Source organism: Drosophila bipectinata, chromosome 3L (assembly GCF_030179905.1).
Source record: "Drosophila bipectinata strain 14024-0381.07 chromosome 3L, DbipHiC1v2, whole genome shotgun sequence".
Taxonomy (NCBI): domain Eukaryota; kingdom Metazoa; phylum Arthropoda; class Insecta; order Diptera; family Drosophilidae; genus Drosophila; species Drosophila bipectinata.
Window position 1 is genome coordinate 1900165 of NC_091738.1, and position 20977 is coordinate 1921141.

The window sequence follows — 20977 nt, forward strand, 5'->3', positions numbered from 1 at the left end:
GACTTTCTGTCTAAAATTCTTAAGAAAAAGTTCTGTGATTACATATTCTGGGAAATATTTCAACAAATAATTAGGAAACTTTTTATTAAAATCAAAGACTATAAATTTTATATTTTTAAAGAATTTTTGCAATATATATTCATCAATAAATTTTTATTTCTTTCTGTGATCATTAATAAACAAAAGCATTGATTTTTGACTTTTCTTGGAAAGATTATTTATGGTCTTTGGGTTTATCAGATAAGCAGAAATATAATCCCCATTATAGAGCTTATGTTTTTAAAATATTAACAATATTAATAATTAAAAAATTTATCACTATCTCTAGCTATAAATTAAATTTTTAGTAGAAGACCTCCTCTACCCAAACACCTCCATCTTCTCACCTGAACTGGATGGCTGAAATCGCGCCTTGAGGCTGTTCAAGTGATTCTGATGCTCATTGGCGATTACGGCAGCTGCCACGGCATTTGCCACATGTTGCACGGAGGATACATTGTTGTTATTATTATTATTGTTGTTGTTGTTATTCCCACTGTTGTTCTGTCCGGGATTTGGACCATTTCTATTCTGCCCGCCCACAGAGGGATTATTATTGCCCCCGGGATTCGCCCCGGAATTCTGAGCCCCGCTTGCAACAGCCGCAGCTGCTGCCACTGCGGCATTGCTCTGGGGATCCATGAAGGAGTTGCGCTGATAGTGCGGGCTGTCCTGGTAGATCCTTTGGTAGGCCAGCGTGGGCAGGGTCCACGAGTTGTTGGTCTTGTAGTGGAAGTTGCCGCTGCCGAAGATCGAGTGGGGGTTGGTGTTGTTGCTGTTGTTGTTGCCGTTGTTGGAGGAGGCGGCGGCAGCGGCCACGGCCGCGGAGGAGAGTGTGTGGGCCAGTTGGACGGCGTGATGTTGCTGCTGCTGCTGCTGAGCGTGTTGCTGCTGCTGCTGATGATGGTGTTGCTGCTGCTGCTGTTGTTGTTGTTGCTGCTGTTGCTGCTGCTGCTGGTGGGAATGATGCTGGTGCTGTGTATGGCCGTGGAGTTGCTGCTGTCCATGCTGCTGATGCAGTCCATGCGGCTGCTGCTGTTGTTGCTGCTGCAAGACGGCAGCTACATGCTGGTGATGTGCGTGCTGCTGCTGTTGCTGCAAGTGCTGTTGGTGTTGCTGCTGCTGTTGCTGTTGCTGCTGTTGTTGCTGCTGCTGGTGGTGGTGCAGTGCCGCCTGTTGCTGCTGTTGCAAGGCCCACACGCCAGTGGCACCGCCACTGCCACCTCCGACACTGCTCTTCCCTGAATCATTGCTGCTCACGCTGCTGCGATGATTATCCAGATTGGCTGAAGATCCTGTCATGCTGCCGTCGTTGCCACTGTCGCTGTTGCCACTGCTGCTGTTGTTGCCGCTGTTGTTGGTATTGTTGTTGTTGCCACCGCTGCCGTTGTTGCTGCTGCTGTTGCTGCTGCCGCTGTTGGTGACAGCCGCCGCCACCTGGGAGTTGAGTTGCTGGAAATACTGCGACAAGGTGGCATTGGCATGCTCCTGGGCGAAGAAGCTGGTGCAGGAGTTGGTGTCCGACGACATGGTGCCTGCTCACTGGGTTCTGCACTGGGTCTGGGACTTCACTGGGTCTTTCACTGGGATTGGGGTGACCGGGTAGGTGACTTAGGTGATCACCTCCTTGTGCTGGACGTGGTTGAACTTGCTGCTAAGCAGAATGAACTTTGGGCCACGACCAAAAGTTGTGCGCATTGTCTCTCCACAAAATCACTGTTTTTTTATTCACTTTCTTATTTGTTTTTTAATTAGTTAGTTGGTTTTTTTTAGAATTTAATCTTAGGGTCTGGGGGTTATGCCCTCTAAATCGCCCACATCTGAAAATATTGTGCTTTCATTTGAAAACCCAGATTAGTGTTGAGCACTTTTTGTTGCATATTTTTTCACATTTTTTTTTTTAGCCAATTGATAGCCAATTTGTTGTCGCTAATGAACAGGTGATCGTGGGGTGTAGAATGTGGCTAGTGTGATTCAGTACAAGGAAGCGATTGGGGATGAGTGACGAACTGGTATTCGAGTATTCGATAGTGATAGTGACTGATAGTGGTAATGGCTCCTGTTTGTTAGTGGATGTGCTTGTTTTTCGTTCGCCCATGAAATGCACTTTGTTTGCGTCTATTTTTGTGTGATTCCTATTTAGTTTCCATTATTTTTTATTAATGATCATGAAGATAGGGAATAAGAAAAGGCATTGTATGTATTGTTCATATATATATTGCTCTTTCTCGTAGTTCAATTAATTTTAATAATAAGACTTTCCAGATCTATGATGTATCTTGAATCGAATCGTTACAAAGGCTTTACGTGATTGCTTTTTCAATAAAATTATTCAAATATCAAATGTTTAAGTTTTCGAAAACAAAGTAAATTCTTATTTTGCCAAATCAATTGAATTATTTGTAGATTCTCTCAGACGGGGGGTTTTCATCTCAGCCTTTTGTGGGAATACCTTTTCTTATTCTCAGATTTTGTTGCTGCTTAGAAATGAGATCGTATTTTGCATTTGGTTTTGTTTTTGGTTTTTTGTATTTTTGGTGGTTTTCGGGTTTTCTTTCTGGGGTTTTGTTGTTTTTTGTAGAAAAATTAAAATTAAATTAAACTGTTTGGAAATTGGATCCGTAACTTTGGCGCCGCTGGACGAGACTCTCTCTCTCTCGGGAGCTATCTTTCCTTTTTTTCCCAATTTGTATATATCCGTTTTGGAAATAAGTTTTAATTTTTGGAATTTATTTCACACACAAAACACTGCTTGTATTTCACAATATTATTTCACTTGAAACTTTTAAAAATATTTTCATAAAGTTCTATTAGAACTTTGTTTTGCATTTATTTATGCATTGAGAAATCGAAATCGAAAATCGGAATCAATTTCAATTAATTTGTTTTGTAGCTGGTGGAATTTGGCTTTTCCCGCTCGACTAGGAAACACGGAACGACCAACGACGATTTTCACATGAGAACGCGATGCGACAGAATGCCGGCCGAGCCGATTTTCTCGGTCTCGGTGTCCGTCTCTGGCCTGTCTCTGCCGCTGTCGCAGTTGCCGTCGCTGTCGCTGTCGCGGTCGCCGGCAGCGTCTCCAGCTCTCTCAGCTAAAAAATTGCAATTTTCTGCAAGTAAGTCGCCTTACGTAAAGGGCGGCAGCGAGCGCAGCCCCGAAAAACTGCCCCCTCCCTCCGCTTGTAATAATTGTTTTTGCCGTTTTTATCACCAAAAAGTATTTATTTGCGCACCTATACTGCATTTGTTTAACAAAATATATTTTTATATATTAGCCCGGGCTGGAATGAAGGGTTCCAGGGGGGCGTCGCAGCCGCAGCGACGCTGGCAGCGCTGCTGGCGCAAGTCACGCGGATTTCAATATGACCCACAGCCCACTGTCTAGCACAGTTCTAAGCACGTGTTGCGGACACACCGGCCACACACACACGGCCAAGTTAATTGAGAGAGTGAGAGCCAGCGGGAGAGAAGTGCACGTTGCGGTGCGCTTGCAGTTGGCATTCTAACAGATACAGATACGCAGATACAGATACAGTTACAGGGCCCACCGGTAGATAGGAAGCAGATGAAGATACAAGCGAATATCGCGAAAATTCCAGTCGCTTCTCTTTCTGTCTCATTTGCCTTTACAGTTATAATAGACTATAGGTATAGCCCACTATATCACTCAGAAATATGTATCGCCGCCGCCGACTGACTGACAAGTGCGTGGCTAATATTCGGCTTATTCGGCACTGATGCGTCTGCAACACGTGACGTATGCGTAATGTGCTCAGAGAGTCTCTGTGCCACCAACTAATTAACGCTGCGTCACTGGAAGTAAGCAGATCTGGCAGAGCGAAGGGCTGGGGAGTGCTATTTGGAGGGGGTTTGGTATTTTTGAGTGGATCGGTAAATACCAAGGGACTGCGTAGTTGTTCCACAGGGCGTATACTCGATACAGATACGACGTGCACTTAAAAACGGAAACCAATTGCCGTAGGTCATGAAATTTTCTTGGAATTTGCTAGATATGTTTAGACTCTATTCTATGGCAATTATTAACATACTATATTATATTTTAATTAATGTATAAATGAGTTTTTATTTTATTATTGGTGTAGGTCGTGGAATTCTCTTGGGGTTTTTGCCAAGTCCGGGTTGTGGAGTTTCCAGTTTTATTTCAATGGATTGTGGAAATAGTTACTCAGTTTATTATATAAACAACCCTTATTCATAAATAAATACTGAAAACCCTGACCAGTGACCATTTTAAACTTTTCTATTCTTTGAAAACAATCTACCTTTATGGCTCTTTATGGCCCTTGAGAAGCTTAGTCACCCTTAAAACCCTTCAATCGAAATAGCCACACAATCAGAGTGGAAATCATGCCTCAGTTGCCTGTTTCCCAGGGCATCAAGCATACGCCCTGTGGTTCGGGGCGCCTATTTTAAGATCCCCCCTAAGAGTCGAGGAGCAGAGCAACAAGTCATAATTTTAGCCTTCGTGTCCCGAAACGGGACTCGGCTCCTGCCAATGGCAGAAGGATGCGTGGCCGGGCCCTGCTATTGGCCAGGCTTATATGCCGAGCCATCGGGCAGCTTCGAGCCAATCGGAGCAACAGGCGAAAAAACGGGGGCGAAAATCGCAGCTCTGCCGGCGCTGGCGTTGGCGGCGCAGTCGCTGTCGGCTGTGCGGTCGGCGGCGGCAGCGGTGGTGCGGCGTTGTCAGGTTTTCTGTTTGTTTTGTTGCCAGTTGTTGTATTTTGTGTTATCACGTTTCGCTACCACGTGCGCCGGCCCCTGTTTGCAGTTGGGTGTATGAGTGTGAGTGCTGGCGATTATACTGTGAGTACGCGCCCTCACAGACACACAGATACAGGTACTCTCACAGACACATATTCCTGACAACTGGCGCTTCGACGGATGAATGAGCCCTGAGAGAGCGGGAGAACTCGCAAAAACAAACCCAAACGAGACGAAGACGTTGTTGGTTTCCCCGTTCTCGGGTTTATAAATAGCAATTTAAAGCAACAACCACACATACAGATCGAATCAATGACTCACACACACACTTGCATCCGAAAGAACAACAAAAAACTATAAACAAAAAAAAAAATACAAAATAATAGGACAATGAAAATAAAATAAATTGTGCAGAATGAATATCGGAAGCGGCGGCGGAATAGAAACAGAAAGTAAACAAAGTAATTGTTGCAATTGCGATGGCGATGGCGATTTGTTGCAATTTTTAGAGGGCGTAGAAGCAGCTGTGGAAATTTTGCATTTTCCACAGAGCCAATCCAATCAGAGCTGAATCAAACACTTTCCTGTTTACTGACCGTCTAGGGTTCTAGGCTTCTAGACTGCCTCGAAGCTTGTAGCTGTGAGTGGGGCTCTGGTGTGGCGACGTTCGTGTCATTATACACGTGTTTAGTGCACCAGGTCGTAAATTAACATTTTGCTAAATAATTATTTAGAAATGCTGAAATGTTTAAGCGCATTTTACGACAGCTCGACTGGCTGGTTGAAGGCCCCAACCAGTTGACCTAGATAGCAGGGCTGAGGGGGCTTCTAGGCAGTAGATATAGAAAGGGTTTATAACACAAAGATATTTTACAACTTTTATGAGTTAAATTTTCATTAAAATTAATTAAGCCATTTTGTTTTACATTGGAATAGGTCAGTATATAGCAATTATAGCTGTAGTCTTATTCCTTTAAATTATATAACCAAATCTAGACCTCTTTTCTTTATCTAAACCACATTCCTACTTAAATTAAAATATCCAAAGTTTAATAGTCTTATTAGAACAAGTTAGCGGGAAAAAAAATTTAAAGGCAGGCAGCTTATCAGCAGAAGACCTGGCCAATACCGGTTGGCTCGGCTACCCACTATCAACCCACACTATAAGCCAATAAACTTAACAATATCTCCCCGGCCAGACACTAGCCTAGAGAAGGAAATCAGGTACAAAGTTGAAGTTCAGCAATCGGGAATTGATTTACGTAATTAAAGAGGAGATGGCCCAGGGTATATGGAGGGTGGGGAAAGCTCCCCTGTTGCTGGTTGTTGGTCCTATCACCTGGCACTTTGGACTTGAAATTCGAGTAGAAAATGGCAGAAAAGAAATCGCAGCGCTGCTGCTGACGTCGCCTGGCCAAACATGTGACCCCGCCGCCAGAGTCGCCAGAGCGGGAGATGAAAAAGGTAAGAACAGGCAGCTGGGGTGGCTTATTATTTCAATTGGAGTGGTAGGCCAGGCCTAGACCAAATCAGCGAAAAATTCGATTTAATTGTCAACGCGGCGTATGAGCAATGTCCGGGGAAGCGCTTAATAGACGACAGTGTGCACGTGTTCCAGCCACCAGTTTCTCGCCCGATGATGAGCTAAAATGTTTGAATAGTCTGCTGGGGGCGGGTGGCGGCCAGGCTTTGTGGGGGGCCGGGTCCAAAGGGGGGCAAGCGACTGCCAGACAAGTTGCCTGCAACAAAAAAAGCAAAAAACCGACGCTGAACTGGAACTGACACTGAGAGAGCGCGGGCTCCAAAGAGAACGAAAGCGCACTCGAAGCTTTTTGGGGGCTAAGCTTTGGATTGCAATTTCAACCAAGCAGCCGCCAGAGGGCGGTAATAAGTAGAAAGCTTTCGAGCACAGTGGTTTAAACAGAATAATTTATTGGAACAATTTTTCAAGCTTTTTTGATAAAAATATAACTAAACTTCTGAACCAAAAGAATAAATGTACCTAAAGATTAGTAAATAAATATAAAAATAAGTATATATATATAGTCTTGTTAAAACATATTAATTTTTATTTATTTGTATATGTAAGCTGTAAAATCCTAGCTAATTACCGACGTTTTATTCCGTTGCCTACTGAATATATATTTAATTATAGCGCAAATATTTAATGGATACAAACGGTTTACTTATCGAAATTTATTAAATATAAGAATAAACATTCGCATTGTTTAATACAGCTATAGATGTTGTATATTTCTTCTTTTTAAATAAACCTTTTACAAAATTACAAAAAATTAAAAAGGTTTTAATTACAAGCTCATATGTTTGATCGAATATCTTAAAATATTTTTTAATGAAATTGTCACTAAAATGTAATTATTTGTGAGTCCCTTTGGTTAATCGCTTTAATGATTTGAGTGTAATTTGTAAGAAATTGCATCCATAACAGTAATATCTAGCTAATTTTATAATTTATTTTCAAAAATGAAATTAGCAACACTTAGTACGTCCCTCCACACTTAACCCAATTTGAGCCAAACAGAGCGAAAACATTATTTGATAGGCATGAATTAAAATAGTTTTTTGTGTTTATTTATAAACGCGATTCATTCAGAAAATGTCAATGGTTGCAATGGCTGCCAGTAGCAGACGCCAGAGGGCGCTTTACTTTACTGTAGGAAAACCAAATTACTTTCAACTCTCAGAATTTGGAAAACTGTCCAAAAAACTAAAATGAGGCAGCTGCTTTAAAGCCAAATCCCAATAATTTAAACATCAAGAAAGTTGTAGTCTAGGGATACGTATACACACATTTGTATTTAAACGTATTTTTGTGTTCAGATTCCATTTCATGTAGTTTTTTGTGAGCAGCGAAGGAATTTCTAGACACTTTGTCTTCTGACAGTTCTAAAAATGTGTAAAACTGAAAATCAAAGGCATTTTCCACGCGAGTCGGTTTTACTCAATTTACGCCCTAACAACTAAAAATATAATTTTCATATTTAAATATATATGTGTGGCTATATTTTCGTACTTTTGTACGAGTACTAGGGAGGGGGCGGCAGTATTTCATGTGATGATCGAACAAATTGTTTCCACAAAAAACTCACTCAATGACAGCTTCCTGCGTTTCGCTCTCAATAAGCTCGTAATGGAAATTAACCCTTTGTTGTCAGAAATGATGTAACCGGGTTTTCAAATTGTCGGTCACATGAAAACTACTTCGTACTAGTAAAAATTTGTATCTGCTGCATCTACATCCCTCATGCCCCAAGCCTCGCTACACGCCCCCTGTGAGTGGCGTTAATTGAGCTATTTATTGTTGTTGTTGTTTTGTACTTTTTTTTTGTAATTGCCGACGAGTGTTAATTAACTAAGCTGTCGGTTAGCATATAAAGTTGAAAGTAGAAACGAAATGTTTGGATAAAGGGAGGTAGGTAGTACATGTCGACCTTAAAAATTAAAAGTACATTTTTCTGAATTTTAAGCCTTTTTTTAGAGCACCAGCATACATAAATTTTAATCTGCTACTATAACTTTTGGCATTATAAAGTCATATGACTACTTGAGACTCGCATGATTGCATATTTCTAATAAAAATCCCCTCAAGCTTTAATCATTTTTCATTTAAGAATTACTCACCCTTTTATTATAGAATTTTAAGCAAAAAATACAAATGTGTAATTTGGCAAACTCACCTGTAAAGAGAATAAAATAAATTCTTGATTAAAATACAGACATATAGCAAGGTAATTAATGTAAAATATTTAAGACATTTTCTAAAAATGTTGAACTCGAACCCCAATCAAGAAAAACATGAATTTTGATGTCTCGAAAAAAAAGGTTAAGAGTAAAACATGATAAAAGGTAAGAAAATGCTCTGAAAGCCAAATGGCAATCAATTGAAACATAAAATTCATTTGCCAAAATGTCAGAAAAAAAAACAGCAGAAATGCACATTCTTGGTGCGAGACTATTTTCATCACACTTTTCTTTTTTGACACTTTTCCAAGTAATTAACAACATCGGCCCCGACAATAATTGCAATTGGGAAACCATTTAAGAGTGCCAAGAAAAATGCAAACACTTAAACTAAAAAAAAATATAAATGTAAAAGAAAAAAAAACATTTTTAAAACAAATATAATGTTTTTATTGATTTAGCTGTGGGAAAAATGGGTGGTGTGCATTTTTATTAGCTCATTAAGTTGGCAAACATATATTCGCCATTTGGCAGATGATTAGAGGAAGCCGCATTCCACATACGCCCTGTGCGCCCATCTCGCCCAGTTGTAATATTTCATTTCATAGTAATAGATCTCCCACGCATCCCCCTAAATGCAATTTCATTTTTGATCAAAGGCAAAAATTGAATTTCCCAAACCATCTGCTGAGGCCAGAAAATTGTGTTTCATATTTGGCAGAAATTTTGGAAATAATTCTGAAAACATATTCGTCCACACAGTCAGATCTCAGTCGGCCTCCATGCCATTCCTTCTTTAAAGTTTTTATTGCAAACTTTTATTTTATTTTCCTCAACGTGGCGCAGGTGTATTGTATTTACTTTCGAGTGGGCGGTCTTTTTCCCATTAGACTGTGTTTCCCATTTGGCTTGGCCCGGGAAAAATTTTTCCCAAAATACTTGTATGTTGGCCCATAAATCCCCTCATGAATCTTTTAAGCTAACTAGAAATTAATTAGCCAGCAAATTAGTTGAAATTGGTATTTTATTTAAGTGGCTTTCCGGCTTGCAATCAATATTTTTAATTGCTTGATTTATTCATTAAATTGAGAATCCTTTATTCAAGGAAAAGGCTTCGCTGGCAACGAAAAACCAACATTTTCTTCCTTTTGCGCGCCACAGGCATTTCCCTTCATTCTTTTATGCGAAAAACCAACAATTGCTTTGATTTCCCCGCCATTTTCCGGCATTGGCCAACCAAACCACAACTTAATTGAAATGAAAACCAAATTTTAATGAAGCAAACCATGAAGCGACACCAGACTGATGGAAAACTGTAAATGGTTGAAGGACGTTAGCTGGTCTGGATGGGAGTGGGCAGTGGGGTAGTGGGATAGTGGGTGGCATTTTCATTTTACAGTTTTCCCTTTTGTTTTTCTTCGTTTTGGGTCCAACATTGTCGCTGCTGCTGCTGCTCTCATTGCTGCTTTAAGTGTTTTCTGTCCGACAGTGTTTCTTTTTTGTTTCTTTCAATGAATTGAGTGGGGCATACACAACTATACACCCACCCGGCAGAGTGCCCCGAAGCCAGCCCCACCCATCTGCATCCGCAACCCCAACGATTTCCTCCATCTCCGTACCCCTCCCAGAAAGGCCAGCCATGAATCGACTTTCATCAAAACCGTTTCGCAGTCTCTTATGCAAATTTTCTTTCATTTTTTTGCAGCAGCTCTTTCAATTTGAATTTTCGTCTTCCTTTTTTTAGTGGCCACTTGACGAATGCGTTTGCATCTCACTTTTTGATACCCAAGCCCTAGCTCTGGGCAATTGAACTTTGACCCTCGGTTTGTTATTCAAATATTTTTAAAAAGGATAGACATTAATATACCTGACCTTGAAACTAATTTTTTTCAATACTTATATATTTTATAATTTTTTAAAAGGGTATAGCCTATATTCGGTTAGGATACAATTTTATTTTCCTTCTCTTAAATTTTATTTTAAAAGCCTAGCAATTTGGTTTATTATTCCCCTTCTCGAGTGGCAAAAAGTAAGAGTTTCTTTTTTATTTGCCAAGCTAATTTACAGAATATGTCGATTGCTATTTGATTAGAACCCGTCCGCCTCCCCTTTATGCCGCCCAACTCCCTCCCGTTTTTGTGGCACCGCTCGTGATGTGCCCCTCCTCCCCGCTCACCTCTTTGTTTGCCTAACAAATTGAGTCAATTTTTTGGCAGCTGCCTCGGCTCGTTGTGTTGCTGCTGTTGTTGGCTCAAATTAATGCATGTCTCTCAGCCTCAGCTCGCCTCTTCTCGTCGTGTTAATTGAATAAAAAGCATGTGTGTAGCACAAAAAGGGGGTATTTTTTAGGGGGGACTATGGGGTAGGAGGGTCTTAGAAATAGTTGAGCACGCCCTGCTGCTCTCGAGAGCTGCTGTTCACGTCCATACATACATATGAGTCCACCAGCTGTGACCCCAGCCCTCTACACCTGGCTCATCTGGACCATCACGCCCAACCACCCACCTAACTGCTCTTCTCCCACAGAGAAAATAATTCAAGTGTAAAATTAATCTACAATTGTTAATCTTTAAGGGGTTTTAGGATTTTAAAAGCCATAAGAAGCTTAAGGTTTGGATTTTATTTTCCTTTACCGGTTAGATGTTGTACATCATTTTAAGGAGATTGGTAAGATAAGATGACCTTTATTTGAGACTCTATTTCTTCCAGTGCAACCACCTGACCCACCAGGTATCCATGTCTCAAGCCCCGCTCCCGGTCGTGTGCATCTAATAAACGCAAATTGACAACGAGACCCGAGGGGCCTGGGAGGGACCTGAGAGGAGCCAGTGGAGATGAGAAGAGGAGCTGGCCAAGAGGATGGAGGCCGGGCAGCCAGTGAACATTGTGGAACACTCGTGACACTTTAATCTGGCGAATAGGGTAAATAGACAAAGTAGTCATCAAGTCGGGCTGAATGCCCCGCGGCAGGGCCCACAATGAGATAAGCGGCGCGGGCCTGACTGGGCAAATATTACATATATCGAGGTGTCAGAACTGACAGCCACTATTATGGCCAAGAACAATGCCAGTCTGAGGCACTGTGAGGATGTAAGTGTAGAAAATAAACCCAAAAGTCATTCCAATGAACTTAAATCGTATTTGCCCAAGAGATTATCGATGCAAATACTACTATTGGCTTAAAGCAAAAAACGTTGTGCAAGTTATACTTAAATATTTGAACGAAAAGTATAGCTGTTGGGAGGAAAAATTATAAGCCACATCCAGACAAAACCAGATTTGTAGATATATTTCAAATTTAATTTGAAAATTTCTACAAAAAAATAATATAATCTTATAGATCTTATTTTTAAAGAAATTTTAATCTGTTCTGCGGCCATAAATTAATTTCTGATTGTGTCTGAAATCCCAATCCATCACTTTAAATATATATAACCCATATAAGAGGCCAGAAAGACTTGGCTAAACTAAAAAAGCGAAAACTGATAGCCGATAACAAAAAATAAAATCCAGACGGCGACACCCAACTATCGAGAGCCACTCGAATCGGGGATTATTTACGATCCATTGAAGCCCAGTAACGACCATAAATTAGTGATACAAGCCTACAGACATTGTTGCACAAACTGTCCATAAACGTGTCCCCCCCGAAAAATAAATCAGATGGCCAATAAGTAGGTAGTTTGGATTAAAATCTCGAATAATTCGGGTGACATTGTTGCCACTTTTTGTGGAGAATGCAACACCTTGTCCGCCGATCAGCCTTTATGGGTAAGGGGCTGTGTATGTGGGGGCTTTCATTGTTCATTTGCTCAGCCTAATTTATTGGCCCCCTGCCAGGAGGCGGCCTGGTATTCTCCTGCCATATCTATAACTATACCTACACGACCATTATACATATTAGTATATATACTAGATTTAGTGCTCATGCAGTGTAATCAGCTTGTGCCTCGGCGGATGATGACTGTAATCAAGACAATCAAACCACAAATTTTCTCACTTTATTGCAGTCGAGTGGATATTTCAATTTTGATTTTTTTCAAAATTTATCTAATGTCCATTTTGGAATTTTTATTATTTAATGTTAAGCGGTCTGCTGCTCGGCTTTTTTATGAATTTTGCGGAATTTATTTGGGGCTCTGTTGACACATATTTTTGATGGCGGATTAACTCGGGGGCTATAGACACGATATAGATGTTAGTCAGGGACACTTTCCGCTCGAACTGCGTCACGCAGTGATTTATGAGATGTGCTGACAAAGTTCTAGTTCAATGATTCTACTGAATACTATTTCGAATTTAATTTCTTGAGAACTTTGTACCATTTTTATAATTTCCTCCCATAAACATTACCTATGTACATTTTGTAGCCAAAAACATTATACAAATTGAGAATCTTATCAACGTCCTTGACGGTCCACAATCGAAAAGTTTTATGGCCCAAAGCAGAAACAAAAGGCCAAAAAAAAAGAAAAAAGAGGGGTTCGGTGGGGGTTTCTAAGTGGGAAGGAACCCGGAACAAGAATCATTAAACTCGTTTGGGAAAGTTCTTCTCTAGGGTGGTAAGAAACACCCCAATTCCAATCTACAAGCGAGAAGAATAACAAAAAGTCAAAGAAAAGCACACGAAAATTATGAGAGATGAATGACGTCTAAATGTTCTTAAAGGTTAAGACAAATGGCACATGTTGTCGCCCAGTTGGCCAACTTTTGAAAGGGGGTTGGCTGATTTAGCGACAAAAAATCTGACGAGGTCCCCCCTGCCCTCGACCACTTTGCTACTTTTCTATCTTTTCCACTGCCATGAAAAATTGCGCCAAGATAAATAATTCCAAAAAGGAAAACAAATCTGTTAACAAAGCCAGAAATAAAAGCGAATGACTCATCACTTGGGAGGGTGGTTTTTAGAAAATGTCTTTAATAATTTCATTCAGATAATTGAGCCAACTGAGAGGCTTTTGACTTTTTGGTAATAACATCACTCCCCCCCATCACTGGCCATCACATCGAGCCAGCTCAAGGTGTGCTGCTACCCCTTTTCGTTTGGCTTTTGGCTTTTGGTAGAATGTTGTAGTTTTGTGTGCACTTCTGGCCAAAAGCCAAGGCGTCTGCCATCTTGATAAAGTGTTGGCCAAAAAACGTACGCCACATTAGTGGCAGACTATGTAGAGGGGCCTGGGAGGGGGTGACTGGGGATATAGACCCTCCTGGCAACACACGAATATGTATCAGCCGATGGCTATGTATGAGTTACTAGAAGAAATAGAAATGTCATTTGACAAAAGCGAATGCACGAGATATTGCCGAATGAGAAGTGCATACTATAGTATGGATCGGGAGGGGGGCCAGTGGGGGGTGTGGGCCAGGGGCCAGGCAAAATGTCAAGCGAATGCAAGCCAAACTAATTGCAGAGCAGGCCAACAAAGAAAGCCAAATATAAAACCCTTCCCCGTTCCATTCCCATTCCCATTCCCATATGCCTTCAATTTCAGAAAATGATTGAGGGCGGTGGGCTATAGGCGAGTATGTAAGCTATAATATAGACTTGAATAATTAATCGACGGGCCACAAAATGTCTCGTCTAGCACTCCCAGCTCAATCTTTAGCCAAATGGCCAACAAATTGTTGCTTATGACCTGAATCGTCAACCCTTCTCCCACTACTCCCTTCCAGATATGACCTTATGTACAATGTGAAGCACAAACGCCACTGTGGTCACGCACATGGAGCCCACTGGAAACAAATTAAAGCTCAATTTGCCTTCGTTATAAACTAATCAATTTTTTAAGCCCCCGGGGGGGTGGGGCTTTTTTATTGAAAACTTGATGGCAGGACCCCAGAGTAGAGGGCAATAATGGATATAGGATACACACATAATAGCCATACAGGTTATGGCTTCTAGGGAACATTTTCTCATAGTACTCATGTTTTGTTTATAATATCCATTGATGGGAAAATAAACTTCAGACCCCAAGACATAATGATTTATAATACGGTTGCAAGAGACCCCTTTTTTTGGCCGAAACGTCTGGGAATGTTTTGCTTGATTTCTGTTTGGTTTTTGATAAAAACTGACAATTCCGGCGTTTTGATTTATCATAAAAACTCAGTGATAAAGAACCTATATCTACAGCCTGTCCATATCCAAGGGAATCGAATTGTTTGTGCAACAAAAGCCGCTGACACAAGAAGTCTCTATGACAAACGAGCCAAGAAAACAAATAGAATTTCAATGCGAACCGAGGGCGATTAAAAAGATCGATGTGTGTATGTTTAATGGCAACGATAAGGGTATAATATTTATTGAAGTTGAATAGGGGGAGAATTATACCCACAAGTACAATAACTACAATGCTTTTTTTCTACAATCCTAGCCAGCTCATCAGGAAGTTTAATTCATAATTCTAATCTAAAATGACCACGCCGTTCACTGTTAAGATATATGAGCCCGTAATTAGCCATTTTTATATCTATATATAATAAAAAAGCTCTTAGGTAATTCCTAGGAATGTCATATCAGCGTTGGAAATTATAAAAGAATCAATAAACATGCAATGCACACGCCGGTGATAACAGAAAAATAAACTAACTCCACTGATCCACGGCTGCTTAGCCGGGCCTGAGAGCTCTTAAAAAGCCATATTAAATGGTATGGCAAAAAATAACTCTGATATCGATCAACTTCCTCCTCTAAATACTTAATTTTTGGCACTACTGTGTGTTTGCTTTGCCATTTTCTACAAATTAAGGTCAGAGTGCTTATCGCTGTTGCCAACAAAGTCCAAAAACTGTTCCAGGCACTTTAGAAAGGGAATATATAGTTGTGTTTATCTGGAAACAATTGATAATTGCGTCAGCAGACCCCCTATAAGAAAATAAACCCCAAACGCTAATTGAACCAAAAAAAAACAGAAAAATGAACAAATTCTATGTAGAGGAGAAACATTTCCAAAAATATTTTCGTGTAATTAAAAATAAAACGAGCGAATATGCTCGGGGGAATGAAAACAATTTTAAAAGGTAAATTAAGCTAATGGATATTCTTGTGGATGGGATGGTAGTTGGGGGCGGGTCTGTCTGCCAAGTCTGCCAAGTCGCTCCAAATTGCAATTACTTGTTGCAGAAATTTTCATTTATTTCCATTTCTAAATTTAGTTCTCTTCTTGTTCTTTCGCTGGCGAATCGTTTTCAAAAACTGAGAAACCAAAATGTTTACTATTTTCCATTTCTTATTTGAGAGAATGTTTATTTGAAATCATTTTTAATGCTTTCTTTTTGCCTGTTTTTTTTCCTTCTCTTTCGAAATATTTTTTCGTTTCTATTTTATTTTACTGCTCATCATTCGGCACATGATCGGCGAGCTAAACTACGTCAGCAGAGGCAGAAAAAAAATTCAAATTGGAAAAGAAAAACTGATATTGTTAGAGGAAAAGCCGGAGGTGTTTGATTTTTGTTGACCCGCGTGGAAACTGATTAGGAAAATGCTCGGAAAATAATATTCAAATGCTTCTGATAGTGTGCCGTGTATTTTTAAAATATAATCTGGCCGAGGGTAATTTGTCAAATGTCAAGAGCTTTGTGAATGTCGCTGCGGACAACGGGGCGTATGATTAACCTAAAAAATGTGCATTTCCTAAAAAAATCTACCTTGTGGCTGTGGATACCCTATTAATATGTAACAAGATACAGCTTTATTTATATTTACTTTTCAGTTATTATTTAAAGCTAGTAAAGCTATTAAAGCTGGTATAGCTTGTTTGAACAATATTACGTATACGCCGAGTGTCACCGTGCATCATAACAGGCATTTCATCATAGGGCGCTGGAATGGTGCCTCGTGCCTTTAGTTTATTAAATGCTAAAAACCAATACATTGTTTACACTACAGATTTTTATATGTTTTTTTATAATTTTTTTGTTAGTTGTTAAACTGAAACTCGTGATCGAGTTCAGCGCAGAGGCAAGTCTTAACAATTTAGGCACGCTTTTGGCCAAAAGGCAGAGGCGGAAAATAGCAAAACGTTGGGGGATTTTAGGGCCCAAGGCAAAGCTGGGTGTTGTGTTAGTGTTAGTTGAAACAACAAGCAGAAACCTGAGAGACGCTAACTTGGCTTAAGATGCTTTAGTTTGGCTTACATTTGCCAAGATTGTCAACAGCGGGGGGCGGGCAGTGGGGGGAAAGAGAGCCAGCCTGGCATTACCGGCTCATAAAAGACAATAACAATTACGGCCAAAATGAAAACAAAAACGTAAGTGAAATTCAAAGACATGCTTTCCTCTCCCTAAAGACCTCTCTCTCTTAGAGAGGAAGCGGTCTCTTGCGCATGCCAGCCTCTCTTTGGAGACTTTTCTCCAAATCTCTCTCTTGGCTGCCGCTTGCCGCTCACTGAGTGGGCGCTGCTCTGGTGTGTGGGCGTCGTATTTCGAACATGTCCTTCGAATTTCCGGGTTTTGCTACTTTGACATTTGCAACATGCTACGCCTGGCCAGCAGCAAGAAGAAGATTCCATCCAAGAGGGGCGCTGGACAAGAGGGGGGTCTTACATTTTCCACGGCAGAGTGGCAAAAGCATTCTTCGTTTCGTTTGTTTGGTCTCGGATACGAGTATTATTTTGAGGCCCCAGCTGCTTCGGCTTTCGGTGCTGCTTCCTGTTTACAACCAACACATGTTCAAGCCATGACTGTGCCACAAAGGGTGGCCGGGGAGGGTTCTAAAACAGGGGCGACAAGGGGAGGTCCAGGACAGCACATTCCACAGCTCAAATCTGTGTACCGGGTGGGGGAGTGTCCTGCCAGGAGGAACTACTCTATATGTAGGTCTGTGTGTCTTTTGTGTGCCGTTAGAAAAGCAACAACAACAAAAATGAAAAATAGGAAGAAGGGAATATATCCGCGAATGTATATGTTTTTTTTTTGTTGGGTGGTTGGGTGGGTGGTTGGGTTGGGTCCCTTTGTATTTTGTCGATTTTAGGCATTCCGCGAACTTTGAGTTTCCTTTGCTTTTATTTCTGTTGCCATTGCCATTTCTATTTCCCATTTGAGTTTTCCTTTTGGGCTTCCTTTTCGTTTTCCTGCCATTTTTTGATGTTTTTTTTTTTTTTGACGTCATCGGCAAACAAATGAAGTCAACATTATTTCATTTATGGATTTTGTTATTAATGTTGCACGAACTGTGAATGGTTTAGTGCTTTCCACGTTCTTCACTGCCAAGTGCTTGTTGTTGCTGTTGTTATTTTTAGTGCTCAATTTTGCTGCCTGAGTTTCGTGACTGTTTTCCAACTTCCTGCCAGTTTGTTTTGTGTGCCACTCTGCCTCTTCTTCTTGTTACTACTATATTGTTATTGTTGTTGTTGTTGTTGTTGTTGGTGTTGTCCATCATTTTGCCAACAGAAATTCCGGTGGCAACGCCTACAAGGAACTTTAAGGAGCTGCAACAACAAGAGTAACAACTACCAGGCAAGCAAAGTCAGCGGGCGGCAAATGCCAAAAAGTGTTGCCTGCTTTCAGGCGCCGCCATGAGGACACGTATACGCCCGGTTGGCTCAGCTGTGTTAGTTTCAGATTTAACTTGCCATGCAGGCTCTAAAATGGTATGTGTGTGCTCTGTGATTGTATGCTCGCTTTGTGGTATTTAACCTTAATTTGATTCCTTTTTTTTTTGCTTTTCTGTTCCTTTTTCCCCAAACTGTGTTGCCTTTGCCAGGTACGACGTCCTTGCTGCGGATGATACTCACACATACATGCACCTTAATGTATGTAGTACGTTGGCATGGCCAAATGCCAGAAAATAATTTCCTACATTTTTTAAAAGGCAAGTCAGCAAAAATTGATTAAACATTTTTTCCCACACTCGAACTCGAAAAGAGCCTTTAAGAAAAGGCTTTAAAATATGCAGATATTAAAATATATACAGGAATGTGTATAATTTTTGATACGCATCGAGATTGTTTAAAATAGACTGACAAACACATTGTTTGACCGCAATCTGTGTGTGAACAACAAAAAAATTACCACCAGCTGCTCGGAGCATGACAAATTCGCACGCCAGCGTTTCTCGCCTGCAACTGCAATGGCTATAAGGTGGATATACGATGATATATGTATGTGTGTGTATTTATGAAAATATTTTTCACACTTTGTGGCAACTTTTGTTTGATATTTCTCTAGTATGAGCTTTTCACACATTTGCCTTAATTATAAATGTGCAAAAAATAAACACGTTGCTCATACGCCTCGTAGGCTCTTCGTTCTTCTGAAGCCTCAGCCATTGAAGGCAGGTTTTTCAATTAAAACTTTTAATTGCATGGATCCAGCCAATGAATCAATGAAATGGACAAACTTTTCCATAAGGGTGGAACCGGATTTTCATTTATAATCTCCTGCCAAGAAGAAGGTTGGGACACTCCAGTGAGATTATACTAGAAATCATTAATTCACACTTGCAATCATTTCGACGCCTTTGGGGGGTTGCGGATTATGTCATTGTAGAATAAATTTGAGATTAATGATTAGCTGCTAATTTGCAATCAATAACGATGGCCGGGGGGTCATATGTGCCGATAACCAAATCCCTACAATACTCGGCTTGTTTACTCGCTCAAACAACCATTCAAGCTGTCACTTATTTATGCCAGTTGGCGGCGCTTCGTTTTATGCAACATTGACATGCAAATCGAATAAAATATAATTGCCCATCAGGCTGACAAAGAGTGCAGATAGCATTTTAAATTCCACTTGAAATAATGCACTCATTTTGTTTCATAATTCAATTTAACTAAATAGAGGTGACGGCAATCGCTTTAGTTTACATTTTAATATGCTTTCTGAATTAATTTTCAAGATTTTTGTTTCGTTAGTCATTTATTCAGATTTAAGCTGAATCATGAAATACCAGTACTGGTTAGATACAAGAACTGCTTTGCTCTTATCAGGGTTGGTCTAAGTTAGACCATTTTTTGAGCTTTGTACTCGAAAGCGGCACACGCAGACTTTATGATCTTACACTCGAAGAATTTATTGGTATTTCAGTGAGTGTAAGAGTGCCTCTGAGTGAGTGACTCCTTCAAAGGCAAGTCCGGCAATCTTATCTCCGCCCCTCTTGCAACTCTCGTGTTCATGTAAGATTTTCCAGTTTAGTTTGTTGGCTTATCGCTCCCTCGACTTGACTCCCCTCTGCACTTCTCAGCATTTGCTCTTTACACTTGCCCCTGGCTATCTGCAGCTTATCGCCCCTCCGGCCACCACCCCCTTCTAGTATTTAACTAGTATAGTTTATTAAGTGCCAGTTTTGTTGTATTTCATTTTGTTTTAATGCGGTAATCAAATACTTGTTAACACACAACATCGCCACGCTGATAAGAAATCCAGAAAAGCTAAAAATGAAAAAAAAATCAAACAGAAATGGAGGCCAGCCTCAAAAGTTATGCTACAATAAATTAAGAATCGAAAATACCACTTTTCGGCTAGACGGAGGAAGGCCCACTGATTGCTCGGGTTTCCGCTTATTGATTTATGAAAGCGACTTGAGAACGTGGCTTGGAAAAAAAAACGAGGGGGAAGAGAAAGGGGGCCATAGGCTGTAGAATGCTCTTCATTATGCTGACCGATTATGACACTTTTTAATGGAATTTTCTCGTTCTGCTTTTATGCTATTGATTTCTGGTTACGCTGCCTCAGGCCAAAAACTGGGTGGTAATGGGTGGTTGGGGGCTTGTGGCATGCAACAGCACACACATACAGAAAATGGAGAATTAAAATGCATTTTGAATCGAATTCTTGCTCCCACAGATATGCAATTCTTTAGTTTTGAAGCCATATGCTGGTCAAGACCAATTCCTTTCTTATGCAAATGGCTTATACCCACCACCCCACTGGGTGGACTGGCAGAGCAAGCTGGTGCTGCAAAATTGCTGTGTAATTGTTTGGAAAAAGAAATTGGAATTGAAATTGCAATGAAAAGTGGATAACAATTGCAGTAAAGTAAGATAAACGAGCCAGCCTTGAACAGATAAATAAATGGCATTTCCATAATGGATTTTTCCAAGATTTTCTTGAAAATCTTCTTTAAACTTTAAAGAAATCAGTTCTCTGGACAATCACAATTGAAAGTCAAAACATTATTTTGTAATTCGTGGATGTCTCAAAAAATTCCACTTCAACATTATTCCACCGCATGCCCAGACACTAAAAAGTAATTAGATTTTTTTTTCCGAAATCGATGGCTGCCCCAGATTTCTCAATGGGTTAAGGAACTGATAACAGTGACTTGCGGGCTAATCGAGGCTAGGGAAGAAGGGGTCAGCCCCCGTTCAATGTACTTCAATGACCCCAAAAACTACTGCGAGTGACACTTGCCTGACCGTACTTTAACCTTGCAACAACCCCCAGTAACGCAACCCCTCTGGCGGGTTAATAGCCTTATCAATTTTGATTTTGATTGAAAGATATTACGATTGCTGCTTCTATTACCTCTTCAATGGCGCCCACTCGGCTTCGATCCATGAAGGGG

At 40.6% G+C, this 20977-nt stretch overlaps 1 protein-coding gene across 15 annotated transcripts in view; it reads right to left on the reverse strand.

The window, feature by feature from the left end:
* Positions 1-20977, reverse strand: part of Pdp1 (PAR-domain protein 1) — a 38838-nt gene that overhangs the window by 15615 nt on the left and 2246 nt on the right. For 2 of the 15 annotated variants that reach the window (XM_070280071.1, XM_070280067.1), the window contains exon 1: positions 387-3012. The exons of 5 other annotated variants lie outside the window; for them this stretch is intronic. In XM_070280071.1, the coding sequence (XP_070136172.1) occupies positions 387-1569 (1183 nt within the window). In that variant the 5' untranslated portion in view covers positions 1570-3012. Of the gene's footprint in view, positions 1-386; positions 3027-20977 lie in introns of those variants that run through there. 8 more of the 15 variants (XM_070280069.1, XM_070280068.1, XM_070280070.1 and 5 more) reach the window with 8 other exon arrangements.